Raw genomic sequence first — 19,381 nt, 5'->3', positions numbered from 1 at the left:
CAGAAGCAAAATTGGGATAATGCTAACCAAACCCATAAATAAAACATAATAAAATAATTTAAAATATCATTGAGCTGAGTAAAATTATAAACGATGTACCGAGGTATGTATTAGTCTGGGTTTTAGTGCAGGAAACGGAAACCACTCTAGGTGTTTTAATCAGGAAGATATTTAACACAGAGAATTGGATGGACGGCTAGTGGACGGAGGTGAAGGATCTCCCATAGATGCAACACAGAGGCCTGGAAGCTCCCACTGCTAAAGTTCAGCTTCTAGGTACCTGGTAACTCTGGAATGATCAATATGACTATCTCAACTGTCTCTAAATCCTCAGGTCTGAGGACCTTGCTTACTAGCTGAAACAGTAATGGGAAATAGCTTTCCTCTTTCTTCTCTCTTCTAAATGTCTTAGAAATTCACCCAGTTGACTGCAGGAGGAGTCTGTGAAAGTATAGGCTTTTTAAAAGTTGAAAAGCTTTTTAGGCTTTTCAACCTTTCCACAGTGTTTATTCACAAGGGACAAAGAATAGAGAATAAAAGAAAATTTGTCTTGTTAGGATGAACACGTTAATGACCATATCAGTGGACTGGAAAAAATTCAAACATCTTCTGGGTAAGAGGCATAGGAGACCAAAAATAACACACATTTTAGATGGATATGATTGAGAGACTCGATAGAATGACAGTGACATCTGAAACAGGACAAAGTGGAAGATGTAAGTGTTCCAGTGAATGAAGCTTTGCTGACAAGGAGCTTCAGTTCACAGACTAGACATGAAAATTATTCATTGCAATAAAATATACAAAATAATAAGGATTCCTGCATTATTCTAAAGATTTGCTTGATCTTTTGATGTTTCTGGGAATCTTTTGCATGTGTCCTTTAACTCTTAACATTCATTTATTTTTTTTTTGGTGTGCTTATTCACACTGCCCTAATTTTCTTAAAAATACTGGTCTTCTGCAAGGAAGAGGATTTGCTATGACATTGGGAAACTGGAAGCAGAGAGATATTCAGGATAGGTGGACACTAACTCTGCTTTACTTTCCAAATTAGAATGTGGTCTTGATAATATTAAGCTCAAGAACTAAAGGAACCTGATGTTTGAAAACATTCTTTAAAGGGAAAGCATGTATTAGCGTGGCAAGAATTCGCTGTTTTTTCAATTTTGGCACAGCTCCACCTATACATCCCACTGGGAAAGGAAGAAGCTAGTGAAAAGACTGTATCTTCTTTGGCTCTATGTCCAACTATAAGCATGTTTGTGTTCCTGCTAATAATTCATCTCAAACACACCTTTATAACCTGTATTGTTTCCTTGGGTGTTAGCATTTTCCCCCTTTATCTGTGGAGAGAGACCTTCAATTCTACATTGTAGTTAAAAAGAAAAATACCTAATACTTAGAGCAATGCTGATTATTCATTTCTTAATTTTCAGGTTGTTGCAAGACATGAAGATTTATTGGCACAAGCAACTGGGATTGAGTCTTTGGAAGGTATATTTCCATTAACTATTACAGACTATTTTAGAGCTAGTCCAGGGCTCAGAAGCTTTTCCAGTGAAGGGTCAGAAAGTAGATATTTTAGACTGCAGGTCATACTGTCTCTGTTGCAGCCATTAAAACCTCTGCTATTACAGAGTGAAAGCAGCCAGATAACATGTAAATGAATGTGTATAGCTGTGTTCCAACAAAACTTTAGTAACCCCTGAGCTAAACTATCTGTGTTTAAATCCTTGCTTTGCCACTTACCAGATGTGTGACTTTGGACAAGTTACTTAACCTTTCTAAGCCTCAGTTTCATCTATAAAGAAAGAGTATTAATGTATACTAATTTGTTAATTTAAGGATTAAGTGAGTTAACAAAATGCTTAGAACAATTCCTGGCACATATTTAGTGCTTCTATAACTGTCAGTTAATTAAAACAAGCAAACAAATCAACACCACCCAAGTAGTAGAAATAGGCTTGAATTCTTTCCTTATATTTGGCTTTCCTTAAAATTCTTTTCAGAAGTGAGAGTATAGTAGAATAATAATACATCGGGTTTTTAGTATTATGAATCCTCTTAATTTTGTTTGACTACAGCTTTCATGAATTTTTCATTCTCTTTATTAAATTAAGCTACATCTCAAATATGAAATGTTAATAGTTTACATTATCGTTTGTGTTGCGGTTACTATTAATCATTGCACATCAAGAGAAAGCTATGTGATTTTTCCCTGTTGATCAGATTCTTAGAGGAAGAGTTTCGCTTTCTGTGATACAATGTTTAATGCTTCCCCCCGTAAGTATTTCGTATGTACGCTCCAAGGTATTATTCTCAGCATGTACACAGTTTCTAAGACTTTGAAGAACATAATATTTCAGACAAATAGTTTGGTTTATTGAATATTTAGGATCGATATCAGACTATGGAAAAATTAAGAGGCTCTAAGTACTGATTAACTATTGAAAATTATTTTTTTACATCTCATAATACTTTTATGTGTTTCCGGAAGCAAATAAACAATACCCTACTTTACTGGTAATTTTTTAAAACAAATGATAAATGACTTTTTTCATTTATAGAAACCCATAAGAATGTCATGGGTTCTTTCACATTGATTCTGAGTGTATATAGGTGTAGATGAATCATCACAACAAACACTTCTCAGTGTGGTTTTCTCATATGTGTTTAGTTCTATAATATGCTTGTTTCCCCCAGGATGCTTTTCAGTTATTACAACATTTAAAATATACTGTTAGAGTTGGAATAACTATCCAGTGGATGAGTGTGTATAGTATAAACGCTGACTTCTCTGAATTTCTATGATAATCTAAGAGTATTCTCCAGAATATTTGAACATAAAAAGTCAAAGTATTAATCAGTTAGTATTCATTTAGGCATGATGTGTATTTCTAAGCACTTACTGAAATATTTGAGATATGTGTCATGTATTTGAAAATGAATTATTATTCCAACTTCTACTTCAACTTCTTTTTCTCCTATATATTAAACTTTGTCATATAATTCATTTAGACATATATTTAGTAAGTCTATTTTTTTAAAATTTGCTCCCTCTTCATTTATGTTCATTTAAATTTTGGTTGAGAATTTGCTAGGTTCTAGGCAGCTATAACAATATGCAGAGTCCCTGTCCTTATGGAATTTGGAGGTGTATTTAATTAAGCCTATTTTATTAAAAAGGGAGAGCCTAACTTACTAATTTGTTTGTTCACTGAGTCAAATAGTAATCGAGAACTTGTTAGATGCCAGGCACCTATGAGCAATAGACAAAGTCACTGTCCTCATGAAATTTATGTTCTGGGTGGGGAATTAGGCCCCCCAAAAATGTACAAGTAGGAAACGTCAGATATTTGTAATTCCTAAAAGAAAAGAAAGTGGAGTCCCTTACTAGCTAGGACAGGCAGGGGATGGCTTTTTAAGATGACGTTTGAGCTGAGATTTGAATGATCGGGAAGGAGAATGTTGTAAGCTGAAGGACCAGTAAATGGAATTAGCTTGGCATGTTTGATGGGCATATAAAAAAGACCCGAATGACTGGATTTTAGTGAATGAGGGAAAGAATTATAGATGTGGTTTTTGGAAAGGAATTTTGATTTTCATTCTAAGTGCAATGGCAAACCATTGGAGGGTTTTAATTAGGTATGTTGTATGATTAATGCTGTAAAAAGTTTTCTCTGGGGGCTCTATAGGAAGGCAAGACTAGAATCCAGCATACCAAGTTAGAAACAGAGGTAGAAGTTGATGGTGCCTTGGGCTAGAGTGGTGGGTGTAAAGAGAGAGAAGTGGGTAAGTTAGAGCTAACAGGATTTGTTGATGGGAAATGAAAGGTCTGAGGGAAAAAGTCACCAAGAATGAGTCCTAAGATTTTAGTCTGAAAAATTGGATAGATGATGATATTAGTAACTGAGATGGGTTAGACTAAAGAAGATTATGATTTTGATGGGGCAGGAGTAGGGCAGAAGTTATCTTGGGTGTCTTAAATTTGTCATAAGAAAGTTCAAGGCTAGAGATCTGTGTGCGTGTATGTGTGTGTGTATAGATAGGCAGGTATAAAGAAAATCTGTATAGATATATGTACATATGTGTGTGTATAAAATCAGTATTTTATTGAACAGATTGTATGCAAAACACTGGGAATGAATGAAATCCCTAAGATTGTAGATAGAGAAGAGAAGATGGTGGAGTATCAAATCTTGGCATACTCCAGCATGGAGAGATCTAACAGAGAAGAAGTAGGAGCAGCTAATAAGATAGGAGGAAACCTAGGGAGTGTGATGACTTGGAAGCCTAGAGAAAAAAATGTTTTAGGGAGGGAATAGTTTTAACATATCGTAACTCCTGAGCGTTTGAACAAGATAAAGACAGAACTAACAATAGAATTTGGCACTCTGGAGTTTTCTAGTGACCTTGGCAAGATCTGTTTTGGTGGAATATGTATGAAAGCTATTGAGAGTGGGTCGTGGAGAGAGTAAGATGTAAGGAAGTGATAATAACAAGTAAAGGCAGTTCATTCTTGGAGTTTAAGGTCAATGAACCATAAAACCAGCAGAAGTAAGGGAATCCTCGGGCCAAGAGAGGATTCTGTTGAACAGAGCCATATTAAAACATATTTGTATGCTGATAGGAATGTTTATTTTAATATTACTTCATCGAATATGTGACAACATTCTATACTTTAGAATACTGTGTTTCGAAACTACAACTATGGCAGTTGAATATAGAAACTGGGTTTTAAAGAATGGAGTTCAAAATAATTAAATTTATTACAGATTTAATTTAATCTATTATAATATTGGACAGTCTATTTTTAGGCATATAAAATGGTAAAATTTAAGCTCCATCTTCCTGAAAGTCATTTTATAATTTTGTAAACAGTTCTTCCTGTTGTGTAGATAGAGAGTGACAGCAATAAATACTTGCTGTCCATGTTTATTATTTATGTAGCATGGGGGTTAGAGAGAGGATACCAGGCAGAGACTATCTCATTTCCAGATTATTCAAGGCCTTGTAGACCAAGCTGTGGACTTCAGTTTTAATGAAGGAGTGAAGGGGAGACTGTGAAAGGGTTTTAGCAGGTGTGTTATGTAAAATTTGCACTTCCAAAGATCACTCAGCCTTTTTTTTTTTGTAATTTTATTTAGTACAATACATATTAACATGAAATTTACACCTTCAGCCATTTCAGTGGCATTAATTGCATTTACAGTGTGGTGCAACCATTACTGTCCAGTTCCAGAACTTTTTCATTACCCTAAATGGAAACCCTGTACCCATTAAACAGTTTCTCCTCATTCCTTGTCACATTTCTTTAGTGGAGCAAGGATTGGAGGGAACCACTAGTTAGAGGCTTCTACAATAGTTTAGGTAAAGATACTGGTTGCTTAGATTACAATGATGGCAGAAACAAATTGAAAAATTTCTCTATTCTTTTCTTTTAATTGTTTACCTAATTTGAACTCTTGTAAATTTATGAAGTAAAATAAACTTATGTTTTCCTAGGTGTTCTTCAGATGATGCAGACAAGAATTGGGGCTTTACAGGGAGCTGTTGATAGGTACTGTTGTTCATTTTATAAATAAATGAAATTTAGAAGATTTTTATCCGTTGATATTTTGAAGATGACTTTGTCACTCCTCTTTTTGTTTCTCCTTTAGGATGAAAGCAAAAATTATTGAGCCATACAATAAAATAGTAGCCCGTACTGCTCAACTAGCAAGACTTCAGGTAGGTTCCCACTGTCATTTCTTTGTACTTTTAATTCATTTTGTTTTTATAAGTGAACAAGTTTCAAAAGAATGAATTCTGAGGAAATAAGAAAATATGAGAGAAAAGGGGAAAGATACTAGAGCTTTAAAAGAAGATAATCCAGTCTAAAAAATAAATCTAAACTACTATTCAGGTGAACAATTTTCACTCTTATTGCAGTATTTCAAAATTATTTCGTTTAGTAGGAAGGGATAAATTGGGAGTTTGAGATGTACAAATCCTGACTACTATATATAAAGTAGATAAAAACCAGATTTCTTCTATGTAGCACAGGGAAGTATATTCAAAATCTTGTAGTAACCTATGAGAAAGAATATGAAAACAAATACATGTATGTATGACTGAAATGTTATGCTGTACACCAGAAATTGACACAGTCACTGAGTATACTTCAATAAAAAAATTTAAAATAAATAGGGAAGGGAAAATTATTTCTTTTAATAAAGAACAGGAAGAAAACTAACTTTCATTCTTATAGTATGCTATGATCAAAAGTAAGGAACTCAAACCTATATTTTGTTCTAATAGCAGTACTAATTCGTTATTCTGGAAATTCGGTTTTTGACTAAAATGTAATGATTTTCTAGCTTTATAAGAGAGGTACACAAAACATTTTAAAATTTAATTTTCACATAGTTTCCATGATTGTTCAAAAACTATTGCCTGTAGTTAGATATGGAGATTGTTTCAGACTTTTCACACTTACAGATACTACTGCTATGAATAGTTTTATATTTGAAGTTTTTTCTCTTTGGGTTATTTTCCTAGGAAATCTGTTAACTTTGCACACCATTTTACAAAGCAAAGTAAAAATTGCTTTTATTTTCTTCATTCCCTTTGTATGTTTTATTAATGTAATCTGAGGGTCTGATACTATCCTGTTACTTATTTTTTCCTTGTGTGTGTCTTTTATTAGTAACACTTTTCCCTTCTCGCTTGGGGATCTTATTTACCATTCTTCTGTCAACACTCTGTTCATTTCCCACTGGTTTTTTATTTCCTATTTTTTTCCTACAATCGTACTGTTTTATCCATACCCACTCCCCTGTTTTTATCTTTAATAATCTGGCTTCTAATATCCAGTGTCTGCTGTGTGACAGAGCTTTAGGAATCCTAGATTGGCCTTGTGTCTTTATTCAGTTCACTAAACCTCACCAAAACTGCGCCAGACACTGTTCTAAGGCTCTGGCTAGAGGCATTCTTCTGACTATGAAGTCTTCTCTCGAATAGCTGAGTAGGGGGAGACAGGCCAATGATTACAGTGTATTGTAACAGAGGTAGTAATTGTGGCAGTTGACACTACGGAGTGTCTACTATATGGCCAGTGCTTTACCTACATGATCTGTTTATTCCTGATAGTAACCTAAAGGTTGTTTTATAGATGGAGGCATTGAAAGTTTATCATTTACCAATTTTTGTCTCATATTTAAAGTGCATTTCTTGTAGGCAGCATTTAGTTGGGTCTTGCTTTTTTTAACCAGTCTTACAAAATGTGCTTTTTGAGATGCTTAGGCATTTATATTTAATGTGCTTATTGTTATGTTTAGGTTTAAGTCTTTCATCTTCTAATTTTTTTCACTTGTCCTGATTGTTCTTTGTTTCTTCTTTTTCTGCCTTGTTTTGGGTTGACTAAGTATTCCTATGGTTCCATTTATTTCCTTTGTTTGCTTATTAGCTATAACTTGTTTTTGTATTTTCATGATTGCTCTAGGATGTATAGTACACATTTTAACTGTTGATTTTGACTGCTAGTGATATCATAGCACTTCACATGTAGTATACGAACCTCACAGTAGTATACTTTCATTTCATCCCTCCCAGCTTTTGTGCTATTATCATGCATTTTACTTTCACACGTGTTGTAAACCCCACAATATATTGTTAAAGTTTTTCTTTAAACAGTCAATTATTTTCTAAAGAGATTTAAAAAGAAAATCTTGAATATTTACCTCCACAGTTACGTGCTTTTCTTTCCTTTGATTAGACCCGTGTTTCTAGGTGATATCATTTACTTTTGCCCTAGGAACTTCTTTTTAACATCTCTTGTAGTATGGATCTGCTGTTGATGAGTTCTTTCAGCTTTTGAAATAGTCTTTATTTCATGATTTTGAATGATATTTTTGCTAGACGTAGAATTCCAGGTGAATTTTTCTTTTAGCACCTTAAGGACACTGCTCAACTGTCTTCTCATTTGCACTGTTACCTGTGAGAGATCTGTTGTATTTATCTTTGTTCATGATGTTTTTTTCTCCTCACTCTGTTCTTAAGGTTTTTACTTTATCACTGGGTTTTGAGCCATTTGATTATGATGTGCCTTGGTGTAGTTTTTGTGTGTGTGTGCGCGCGCTTACAGTTCTTTAAGCTCTTGGATCTGTGAGTTTATAATTTTTATCAGTTATGGAAAATTTATGGCCATTATTTCTCCAAATAGTTTGTCCCTCCCCTTTCCTCTCCTTTGGCGACTGCAGTTACAACTAAGGTGTCTTCAAGCTGTCCCACAGATCACCAGATACTTGCTCACTTTTTTCCTTCCAAACTGCTTTTCCCCGTGTGTTTTGTTTTGGATAATTCATATTGCTTTGTCTTAAAGTTCACTGATAATTTCTTTTGTACTGTCTAATTTGCTGCCACTCTCCTTCAGTGTATTTTTCATTTTAGACATTTTTGTTTTCATCTCCTTAAATTTGATTTGGGTCTTTCCTGAACTTTCTAATTTATCTACTCAACATTTTGAACATACGGTATACTACTAAAATAACTGTTTAAATATCTTTGCTAATTTATAGAGTATGCCAGTCATACCACAGTCCAGTTTTAGAGATGCAAAAAAATCCCTTGTTGTCTATTTGCCATTTTCTTACTCTGTTCAAGCTGCTCTAACAGAACTCCATACACTGGGTGCCTTATAAACTACAGAAACTTACTTTTCACATATCAGAAGGTTGGAAGTCCAAATCAGGCTACCAGCGTGGTTGAGTCCTGGTGAGGGCTCTCTTCTGGGTTGCAGACAGGCATTTTCCTGTATCCTCACATGGCAGAGAGGGAGAGAGAGCTTTTATAAGGGCACCAGTCCCATTCACGAGGGCTTCTCTCTCATGACCTACTTCCATCCCAAAGGCTCCACTTCCTAATACCATCACATGGGGGTTAGAATTTCAACCTACGAATTTTAACATTTAGTCCATTCCAGCCATCAATCGCTGCTCCTATCCCCAGTCCTAAGGCAACTGCTCATCTATTTTTTTGTCTCTGTAAATTTGCCTTTTCTGGCCATTTCATATCAATGGACTCATAAAAGAGATACTAGTCTTTTGTGTCAGGCTTTTTTTGTGTGTGTGAAATGCCTTTAAGTTTCATCCATGTTGTAGAATGTCATTAGGAGTTTTTTTTTTTATTGCTGAATGTTGTTTTATGGACACATTTGTTTATCTGTTTACCAGTTGACAGACAATTGGATTCTTTCTAGTTATTGGTTTTTGTGAATAATGTTGCTGTGAACATTTGCTTACATGTATTTGTGTAGATCTGTGCTTTCATTTCTCTTTGTGTATTTTTTAAACTTGGTGTATTCAGAAATATTTTAAAAGTTTTACATGGCTAGTTGTATCTCATTGCTTGTCTTATTGTTAGGTAGATTAACTTTGTTGATGAAACAAAAACCTAATGTGTGCCTCAAAGTTATGCCATTATAATTAATAGTCATCTAAAGAAATCATCATTATACAGGAATTGGCAAACATATTTTGTAAGGGGTTATGTAGTAAATATTTTAGGCTTTGTGGGTTATGTGTCTGTGTTGTAAGAACTCAACTGTATTTCAATAAATTGAAGATTGGTTTTGACTTGCTCGGTGTTAACTCTTGTTCTATACATTGCAGATCTGTTTTCTTTGGAACATTCAGCTAATTAATCAACTTTGAATGTATCGTTGGACTTACTTTTTAATTGTGTATTGTGTGTGACTACCAGTGGACCCTCCTCCCTCTGGGTCTATATGGGACCATTAGAGACTGTGCTGATTGGTGTTGGGCTCCCAATTTTTCTGGTCATTATGTACATCACCAATACTAATTGGGCCTTTCTGTTTTGAGTAATACTACTATTTCTGGAATCATTTGGTTCGACATAATTTTTGTTCATTTTTCTATGTTTAAGCTTTTTCCTTTATGTTTTATAAACCATTATGTACTCAGAAGAAGAAATGAAATAGTGATATGTCTATATTAACACTTCTTAAATTAATGAAAAATTATACTTCTCATGTTCTTATAACCATCTTCTGTCTACTTCAGATTAATCTTTTCTCTTTTGAGTATCTATTTGGAATCACAGCCTTTCACAGACTCAACCTCTTCCAATTGATTTTATTTACGATACTCCTGTTGATGTTCAAATTACCAGAGTTTGAGCTGGTTTCACACTGGCTCCTTTGTTTTTTTCAGTGAGCCGCTGCCATTCTTGAGACTTTCTTTGTTTTCTGGGTGCAATGGAATATTCTAGACACATGCTGATGCTTCTTGCTAGAAGAGATAGGATCAACTAACCTTTAAGGCATCCTGGTTCCTTTTAATGAATAATGTTATAAACTAAAATTTGGGCCTAGGAGAACTTAGGAGAATGCGTGGTGTATAGAAAGTGATGCTGTTGTTAGCATCTTTTTGTGACACCCAAAGCAGAAGTTACTTCTTTTTATGCTCATTAATTCACATTTTTTTTATTGTGTTGAAAAGCACTTAACATTGTTTACCATCTTAATCATTTTTAAGTATACTGTTAACTATATGCACATTGTTATGCAAAAGATCTCCAGAAATTTTTCATCTTGCAAAACTGAAACTCTGTACCACTTAAACATTAATTTTTCCTTCCTTCCTCCCCTCTTCCCTCTTGGCAATTACCTTTCTGCTTTGTTTCTATTACTTTGACTACTTTGGATGATAATTTATACAAGTGAAATGTGCAGTATTTGTGCTTTTGTGACTAGCTTAGTTTGTTTAGCGTAATAGCCTTGAGGTTCATCCATGTTTTAGCATGTGACAAGATTTCCTTCCTCAAGACTGTGTGATATTCCATTGCATGTATATAACACACTTTTTTTATCCATTCATCCACTGATGAACATGAGGGTTGCTTCTACCTCTTGGCTGTCGTGTATAGTGCTGCAGTGAACATGGATGTGCAAAGTATCTCTTTGAGATCCTGCTTTGAATTCTGTTGCATATATACTCAAATCATATGGTAATTTTATTTTTAATCTGTGGAACCTCCATACTGTTTTGAATAGTGGCTGTACCATTCTATATTGCCACCAGTAGTGCACAAGTTTTCCAACTTCTCTGCATCCTCACCGGGACTTGTTATTTTCATTTTCTGTTCTTTTGATATTGGTCATCTATTGGGTGTGAGGTGATATCTCATAGTGGTTTTGATTTGGATTTCTATTACAATTAGTGATGTTGAGTATCTTTTCATATGCTTGTTGGCCATTTGTGTATCTTCTTTGGAGAGTTGTCTATTCAAGTCCTTTGCTCATTTTTATTGGTTTACTTTTGTTGTTGTTGTTGAGTTATAGAAGTTCCTTGTAAATTCTGGATATTAAGTCCTTATCAGATAAATGGTTTGCAAATATTTTCTATTTTTTAAGTTGCCTTTTCACTCTGTTGACTATTTCCTTTGATGCACAGAGGTTTAAATTTGGTGTAGCTCCATTTGTTTATTTCTGCTTTTGTTGCCTTTGGTTAGTGTCATATCCAAGAGATCATTGTCAAATTCAACATACTGAGCTTTTCCCTATGTTTTCTTCTAGAAGTTTTACAGTTTTAGGTCTTACATTTAGGTCTTTTAATATATTTTTTTGCATGGTGTGAGATAAGAGTCCAACTTCATTACTTTTCACATGGATACCCAATTATCTGTTAACCATTTGTTGAAGAGACCATCCTATGGTGTAGTCTTGGCACCTTGTTGAAAATCATTTGGCCATATATGCAAGAGTTTTATTTCTTTCTGGGCTTTCTGTTCTGTTCCATTGACCTATGTATCTGTCTTTATGCCAGTACCGCCCTTTCTTGATTACTGGTGCTTTGTATAGTACGTTTCAAAATCAGGAAATGGGGCGCCTCCAACTTTGTTCTTTCTCAAGATTGTTTTGGCTATAAATTCACAGTGATTTTTGTAATTTAAAATGATGTTATGATACCTTGCTTTTTGAAAACAGTATTATGCTTATCAAGATTCATCCATGTTGTTTGTTGTGTAGTTGGTTAATTTTCAGTTTCCATTATTAGACTATTCTGCTGCTTATGGACTTTTGAGTTGTTTGTAGTTTAGGGCTATAAATAGTACTGCCATGAATAGTTCTGTATAGGTATACTGGCTCATGTAGATACCCCTTTCCGTAAGGTATGTGCTGGGAAAAGGATGGCTAGGTTATAGGATTTCTGATCTTTAACTTTATTATATAATGCCAAACTGTTTTCCCAAATAATTATGCCATTTCTACCAGCAGTTTTTGAGCATTCTTGTTAATTTGTATCATTGCCAACATTTAGTTTTTCAGACTTCTTAATTTTGCCAGTCTTTTGAGTGTGTGGTGGCTTTTGTTTTCCAGGGAACTGATTATTAAAGATGTTGAATACCCAAGATAAGTCCTCTATTACGTGTGTTCCACATATCTCATCGTGCTTGATTTTTTTCCCCTCCTCTCTAGATGGTTAAAAGTGAAATTTACAGTTTTTCTTTTAGGGTTAGTATATTTCTGTCTTGCTTAAGAGAACTTTCTCTACCCTGAAGTCATGAGAGACTCCATGTTTTCTTCTGAAAGTGTATTGTTCTGTATCATATGTTTCAGTCTGTAATATACCTGAAATCTCCCATCCAGGGTGTGGCTTGTTTTTTTTTCCCATAATGTATTTTTCATCTCTGGTGTTTTTATCTTCTTTTATCTTTTCCCTTGTGAAGTTTATATTTTCGTATACCTTCTTGAACATACGGAGCATATTTATAGTAGATACTTAAAAGTATTTCAGTCTTCATTATTTCTGGGTCTGTTTTTATTAATTGACCTTTCTTCTTGTTAAGGGTTTTATTTTTACACTTCTTTGCGTGCATGGCAATTTTCCACTAGAAAGGGGTATTTTATGTTTTAGGATGCTGGATTTTTAAAAATGTCCTTGAAAGAGTGTTGGACTTTATTCTTGTTCATAGTTAAGTTACTTGGAATTAGTCTGATCTTTTTGAGGTTTGGTTAGTGCAGGTTCAGAGCAGCCTTTAGCTTCGGGATAGTGTAGCTTTGTTTACTATAGGTCTTTCCACTGTGAGCTCTGTGGATTGTTTTAGTGTTTCTTTTCCTGTGTTTCCTCTCGCACATGCACAGATTGGCACTTAGCCAGAGACTTGAGGCCATCTTCCTGCAGATCTCCCCAACCTCTCCTTCCTTGCTAGTTCTCTGCCCATAAACTCTAGCTCTTTTTGGCTTTGCTGCCGTCTCATCTTTTTGGCTTTCCTGCCGTCTCCTCACTTCAGAGAGGCTGTCATGTTCTGTTTGCCTTCCCTTTGCTGCAGCCAGAAAATTGTCTCCCAGCAGTAAACTGGGATGGCTGTTAAACTCATTTAAAATTTTTTTTTCTTCAAGGAATCCCAGTCCTGTGCTTTCTGTTGTTCAGTGTCTGAAAATTATTTCTATATTTTGTTAAGTTTTCTAGTTGTTTAAGATGGGAGGGTAAATCCAGCCCTATCATTCCATCATTGTTAGAAATAGAAATTGCCTTCATTTAAAACAAATTGAATTATGACTCACATACTATAAAATCCACCACATTAAAGTGCATGTTTTAATGTAAACTGAGTGGTTTTTACTATATTCACAAGATTGTGCAGGTGTCACCACTATCTGATGTCAGAACATTGTCATTAACTCAGAGAGAAACTTTATGCTTTATGTCCATTAGTAGTCAGTCCTCTCCTCACCCCCAGCTCTCCAATCTGCTGTCTCTGTCTATGGATTTCCTGTGCTGGACATTTCATGTAAACGCATCATACATTATGTGGCATTTTTTTTGTCTGACTTTTTTCGCTTAGCATAATGTTTTCAAGGTTTATCCATCTTGTAGCATGGGTCAATACTTCATTCCTTTTGTGACCAAATAATACTCTGTTGTATGGATATACCACATTTTTGTTTACCCATCCATTGATGGATATTTGGGTTGTTCCATTTATTGGCTGTTATGAGTAAGTACTGTTAGGAACATTTGTGTACCAGCTTTTGAGTGGACATGGTTTTTCATTTGTCTTGGGTATATACCTGAGAATATGTATGCTGGCTTATATATAAGAATATATGTGCTAACTCTGTCATAAAATTTTGATGTACCAGATCAATATACATACACCTTAAACTTATGCAATATTGTATGTCAATTATATTTCAACAAACCTGGAGAAGAAGAACATTTGGAGGAGTGCCAAACTATTCGCCAAAGCAGCTATACCGTTTTACATTCCTAGCAGCTATACATGAGGTTTTCAGTTTCTTTCTTGCTTGCTTCTTTTCTTTTAAGTGTAGCCATCCTGTTGGGTATGAAGCAGTATCTCGTTGCGATTTGAGTTTCCCTAAGGACTAATGATACTGAGCATCTTTTATTGTGCCTGTTGGTCACTCTGTTTGGAGAAATGTCTATTCACATCTTCTATTCATTTTTAAAGTGGGTTATTTATCTACTTCCTCCCTCTCTTCCTTCCTTCCTTCTTTGTTACTTTCTATACTTAGAATATATTTAGTTGTTGAGAAGCTGTCAATCTGACTTGGTCTTTTGAAGGTAATCTGTAGTTTTCCTCTGGCTTCTTTTAGGATTTTCTCTTTTTGATTTCCTTCAGTTTCAAAGTGGTTTCTTTGCATTCATTTCATGTGCAGTTTGTTTTTCTTCTTCCATCTGTGAGTCTGTCTCTTTCATAATTTCTAAGCTATGCTTTTTTCAAATATGTATCATTCTCTTTCTCCTTTGTCTTTAGATTGTGATTAAATATATACTGAACTTCTTTATCATCTAAGTCATTTACACTCTTTGCCTAACTTTAATGTATCTTTAACTGTACTTGCTGTTCTCTGGATTTTTTTCTGACTGGTTTTCCATTTCATTAATTCTTTCCTCAGTCACTTATGTATAGTCTGTGGTTAAATTAGTCTATTTATTATTATTTTCCTGAATTTTGGTTATTGTTTTATTTTAAGAAGTTCTGTGTTTCTTTTCCTAAAGTATTATATGACCTATTTCTTGTTCCTTGACTTTGATTTCTTTGAGTATATTCTGCTGAGGTATTCTGTTATCTGCCTCTAGTAGGTGTAGTATTTGTAGTCTTTGTGGGTTTACTTTGGTGGTGGTTGTGGGCTCTGTCTAATAGATTCCAGTTTTCCTGGGTGCCTAGTTATCGCATGCTGTGTGCTGGACGTTTTATTTGAAAAGTTATATTTTACAATATTTGAGTCCTTCAGAGAGGATTTGCTTTGTTTTCCTTTGGCAGCAGATATTACTACCAGTCCAAGAACAACATTAAATTAAGTTTAACCAATTTTAACTCTCCTCTCCCACTTTGTCTCAGAGGCTATCAAAATGTAGGTTCTAGTTTTCCAGGGCTAGCAAGTGCTCTCAGTTTGTGAGTGGATTTGCTTTTTTTCTCTTTGGGTTCACTTTTGGATTGATATTCCTATTTGTACTATCATTTTTTGATGCTTTTTGAGACCTTTTTTTTACATTTTTATACAACAGTTTTAGTTCTTAGAATGGTAAGCTAAAAATCTTGTCTGCCATTACTGAAAATAGGAGACTTACATGTCTTATCTCTTGATAAAATAAATACCAAATTATTTTATTCTCCTGATAAAATTATTTAGTACCTTCTTAACACTAAAGAGAGTGAAGTCTCAAGTCCTTAATGTGGCATATAAGGTCCTTCGTGATAGGACCTCTGCTTGCCTTTATCAACTTTACCTTTTGTCATTCTAAAGAAATTTATTGTGGATACTAATCACACTGAACTACTGACTATTGCTGAATGTGCTGGAACTTCTGGCATTCGTTCCTGTGCACATTTTTTCTTGTTATTAGACTAATTCTAATTGTTGTGTCAACATCTTTTGTGACATCCTCTCCCGCCCTTCTGACAGAACAGAATATTTCTTTTTCATTTTTTGGTTCCTTTAATATCCTGTAGATACTTCCATTATAATACTTTCTACATCGTTGTTCCCTTCCTCATATTCTCCTGTAAGACTAAGCTCCTTGAGGGCTATGATAATATGTTGTTAGTATTTGAATCTCTAGCTTTAGCCTAGTGTTATATACCGTATTAAATGCTTAAGAAATGAGTAAACTGACTTGTTCCTTGGTCTTTGCCTTAATGGTAATATTTTTTAAAAATATGTAGCATATGTGACTCAACAAAACATATATGACACTGAATTTTTTTTATTGTTCTTAAATGTCTCTCATAACAATTTGGGAAATACAGCATGTGAGACCGGTTTGCTGTCTTAGTCTTTTTCAGAAGGAGGAGAGATACTTTCAAGTTATATCAGAGATAACCAACCTTAAAGTATGTAGGGCAGTGAGGATACACAGGAACCTGTCTTAACATTCAAAGAGATGTCATGAGATGCTGGAACATCACTCAGCCTACAACAGCACCCCGACAATCACCCTTTCCTGTACCTCAGTCCTTGAATCTTTGCATCTCTGTCTGCTGCTTTTTCTGCTAATTTTCCTGCCCCTGTGGATGAACTCTCATTCTCCTTTTCACTTGCTCATTGTTTCTTCTCACTCGTGCTGTTTTTGTCTCAAGGCTTCTGCTTATTACCACCTCAGCTTCTGCTCCATTCTGTACACCCACTTTCCTGAAGAGAACAGAGACTGTCAGTAACAGTTTTGGGTATTTCTTATATACTACCATGTCTCAGGTCACTGATGACAGACTTTGTGAGGCTTCCTTTGAGCTAGTATTGTTTCCCTGATATAGTCAGCTGTGAGTAAGGTCACAAGGTCACATGACCTGAAATAAGGTGAACCACACATGAGGAACTACCCAAGCTATTTTCCTGAAGAAGGGTATGGGCACTGCAAGTGCTGCTCAGAGCACTGAAGCTAATGTTTTACTTTTCGGTTAAAATGTACATTAAAACAGTACCTATTCCCCACAGTTGAGTTGGGATTTAAGTATTGCTTGTTAGAATGTCTTCTTCATTTTGTACTAAAAATCTTGGCATTAAGTTTACTGGAATTCCTTTTCTTATGAAAGAATAGACTAATACGTGAGGATGGTATTGTTAACTAAGAAAGTGAGTATGCTGCTTGTATCTTCTTTATAGACTTGTCTCTCGTAAAATTTTAGAAAATATTTTGGTGTTAAGGACATTGATGGAAATTAATTTTTAGTTTATTAAACTTTTAAATATTTTTGTATATGCAGATATAGGAGGTTTTTTATTGGCAAAACTATCCAGGGCTTTTAGTCTGCGTGTGCATCATGTTTTAGTTATAGATTGTTGCTTAATTTTATGCAATAAATTAAAATTTAATTTGTTACATTAAAAATTTAAGTTCACTTTTTTGGTTTCCACTCCAGATCTTAAACATGTCAGAATCATGCATTTCTTTTTCTCCTTTGTTCAATATAATCTTTTGACAGTAACTTTTAAGAATCTTATTTATTTTTGCCACCTAGTTAGGTATTCATAAAATTTTTTTCATGTTTATGCAGGACTTGATAATGTATGAAAAATTTCAAGTATTATAAGTCATTTCATTTTTATAACAATTATGTTTAAAAGGTTACGTACCTCATCATTTTGTGGGTGAGTAAACTGAAGTTCTGGAAGTTACTTCCTGGAGTTCATATAGCCAGTATGCAGCAGCGTTGACTGTGAAAAAGGATTTCTTTCTCTAAATTTAGTATTCTTTGCTTCTGATTCTGTGGAATATGTAAAAAAGTAGAACCTGTGGTTCCTGTTTTTCAGAAGCCTGCTTGTAGGTAAATAAATAAAAATCAAATCCAGGTTCATAAAGCACAGGTGAAGAGGACTAGTCTAGGAGTTCTGATGCCTGACTGCTTTCTTCTTCCCTCTAGCTGCATGATGATGAACAAGTTGTAGTGTCTTTTTTTCCTCCAGCTTTGAGATATAATTGACCTATAACATTGTGTAAGTTGCAGTTATTTTTATTGTTATTAAATATTAGCCCTCATATTCTACACTCTTTGTAAAAAATATTGTACTACTGTATAGGGACAACTAAGTTGAATACTTTGTTCAAAGTATTCAAAGAGAAAGGGGGGGAAGGAGTATGTCTAGGTACATTTTGATATCTTTATTTCCAGTATTAATTTTTTCTGATTCAGCTTATACACAGCCTTACCTTAGGAAGGAAGTTCACCTTACAAGTTTGTTGCCACTCAAACTGCTTTGAAGTCTAAGAGCTCTGTGGAAGTTTATTTATGTATTAACCATTTTTATTCTGCTCACTTTGTCTAGACATTTCCATTTTTAACTTTGCGGAAACTTTAATGTTCCTGTTTGATCTTTCTATTCTTTGAGCTTTTAATTCATTTAAATGCACGTGGTATGAGAAAGCAAGAAAGAAATAGTTGTGAGGTTGTTTTGCCTTGAATATAAAATCCTTCTGATTGTACCTTCAATTAGAAGAAAGGACTTTTAATTTCTTTTGCTTTTTATCCCCATTTCACTCTTTTAGGAGAAAGAAAAAAAAGCAGAATCTTCTGACTTCATCTATATACATGAATACATGAGTTGAATTTATTATCACCCCAAGAATCATCTCTGTCTTAGCTTATTTTAGTAACATTGATTGCTTATGAACTGCCTCAGAGTTTCTCAGAAAGAAATGTTGAAGCACTTATTACCCCTTATATAGAGTACTTACATTTTTTTAACTTTAAAGTTACATAAGAAAATGAATTTTTAACTTTCAAATCTTGTGTTTCCAATACTTTTAATCCTTTTAAAAATATAACAGCTTTATTGAGGTGTAATTCACATACCTGTTAAAAATTTTTTTAATCTTTAAAAAATTTTTAACTTTTTATCATTTCACTTTTTAATTTTTGTCATAAGCATTCGCTTTTCAATTAAAAGTCTTTTAATTTAATTTTTAAACTTTGAAATTGTATAGGTGAGAAAGTCTGAGAAAATGTTGGAATGGAGAAGGAGGAAATGGTTTATAAAACCTTTTTTTTTATATTTATATTTTATATGTACATGGTTTTCATCGTAAACTTTTGTAGGGTCCTTTTTAGTTTTCAGTTGATATAATATCAGGTAATTTCATGTATGTTGTTGCAGGGGTTGGTAACTTATTTTCTTAGATTTTTAGTTACCCACCAAAGAAATGAGCATACTAGGAAGGAAGGAAGAGGGAAGAGAAGAGCAGCAGCATAAAATGCCAGTGTCCCCAACACTGAAAACATATAGAGCAGTGAGCCTAGTGATGCCAAAGAGCCTGTGCTGCTGGACGTGATGATGTGCTAGTGTGGGACTTAGCCATTAAGGGGTGCTAGAGAAACACTGAGGCACCAGATGTGTGAGTAAAGCCTCTTT

General features: G+C 34.4%; 1 protein-coding gene across 1 annotated transcript in view; it reads left to right on the top strand.

The window, feature by feature from the left end:
* COG5 (component of oligomeric golgi complex 5) overlaps positions 1-19,381 on the top strand; it is a 238,230-nt gene that overhangs the window by 6,945 nt on the left and 211,904 nt on the right. Inside the window, exons 3-5 of the mRNA XM_031679789.2 lie at positions 1,440-1,497; positions 5,509-5,563; positions 5,664-5,733. Coding sequence (XP_031535649.1) covers positions 1,440-1,497; positions 5,509-5,563; positions 5,664-5,733 — 183 coding nt within the window. The remainder of the gene's footprint in view (positions 1-1,439; positions 1,498-5,508; positions 5,564-5,663; positions 5,734-19,381) is intronic.

This window comes from Vicugna pacos, chromosome 7 (assembly GCF_048564905.1).
Source record: "Vicugna pacos chromosome 7, VicPac4, whole genome shotgun sequence".
NCBI classification, from domain to species: domain Eukaryota; kingdom Metazoa; phylum Chordata; class Mammalia; order Artiodactyla; family Camelidae; genus Vicugna; species Vicugna pacos.
This window is presented reverse-complemented; position numbering and strand designations above follow the sequence as displayed.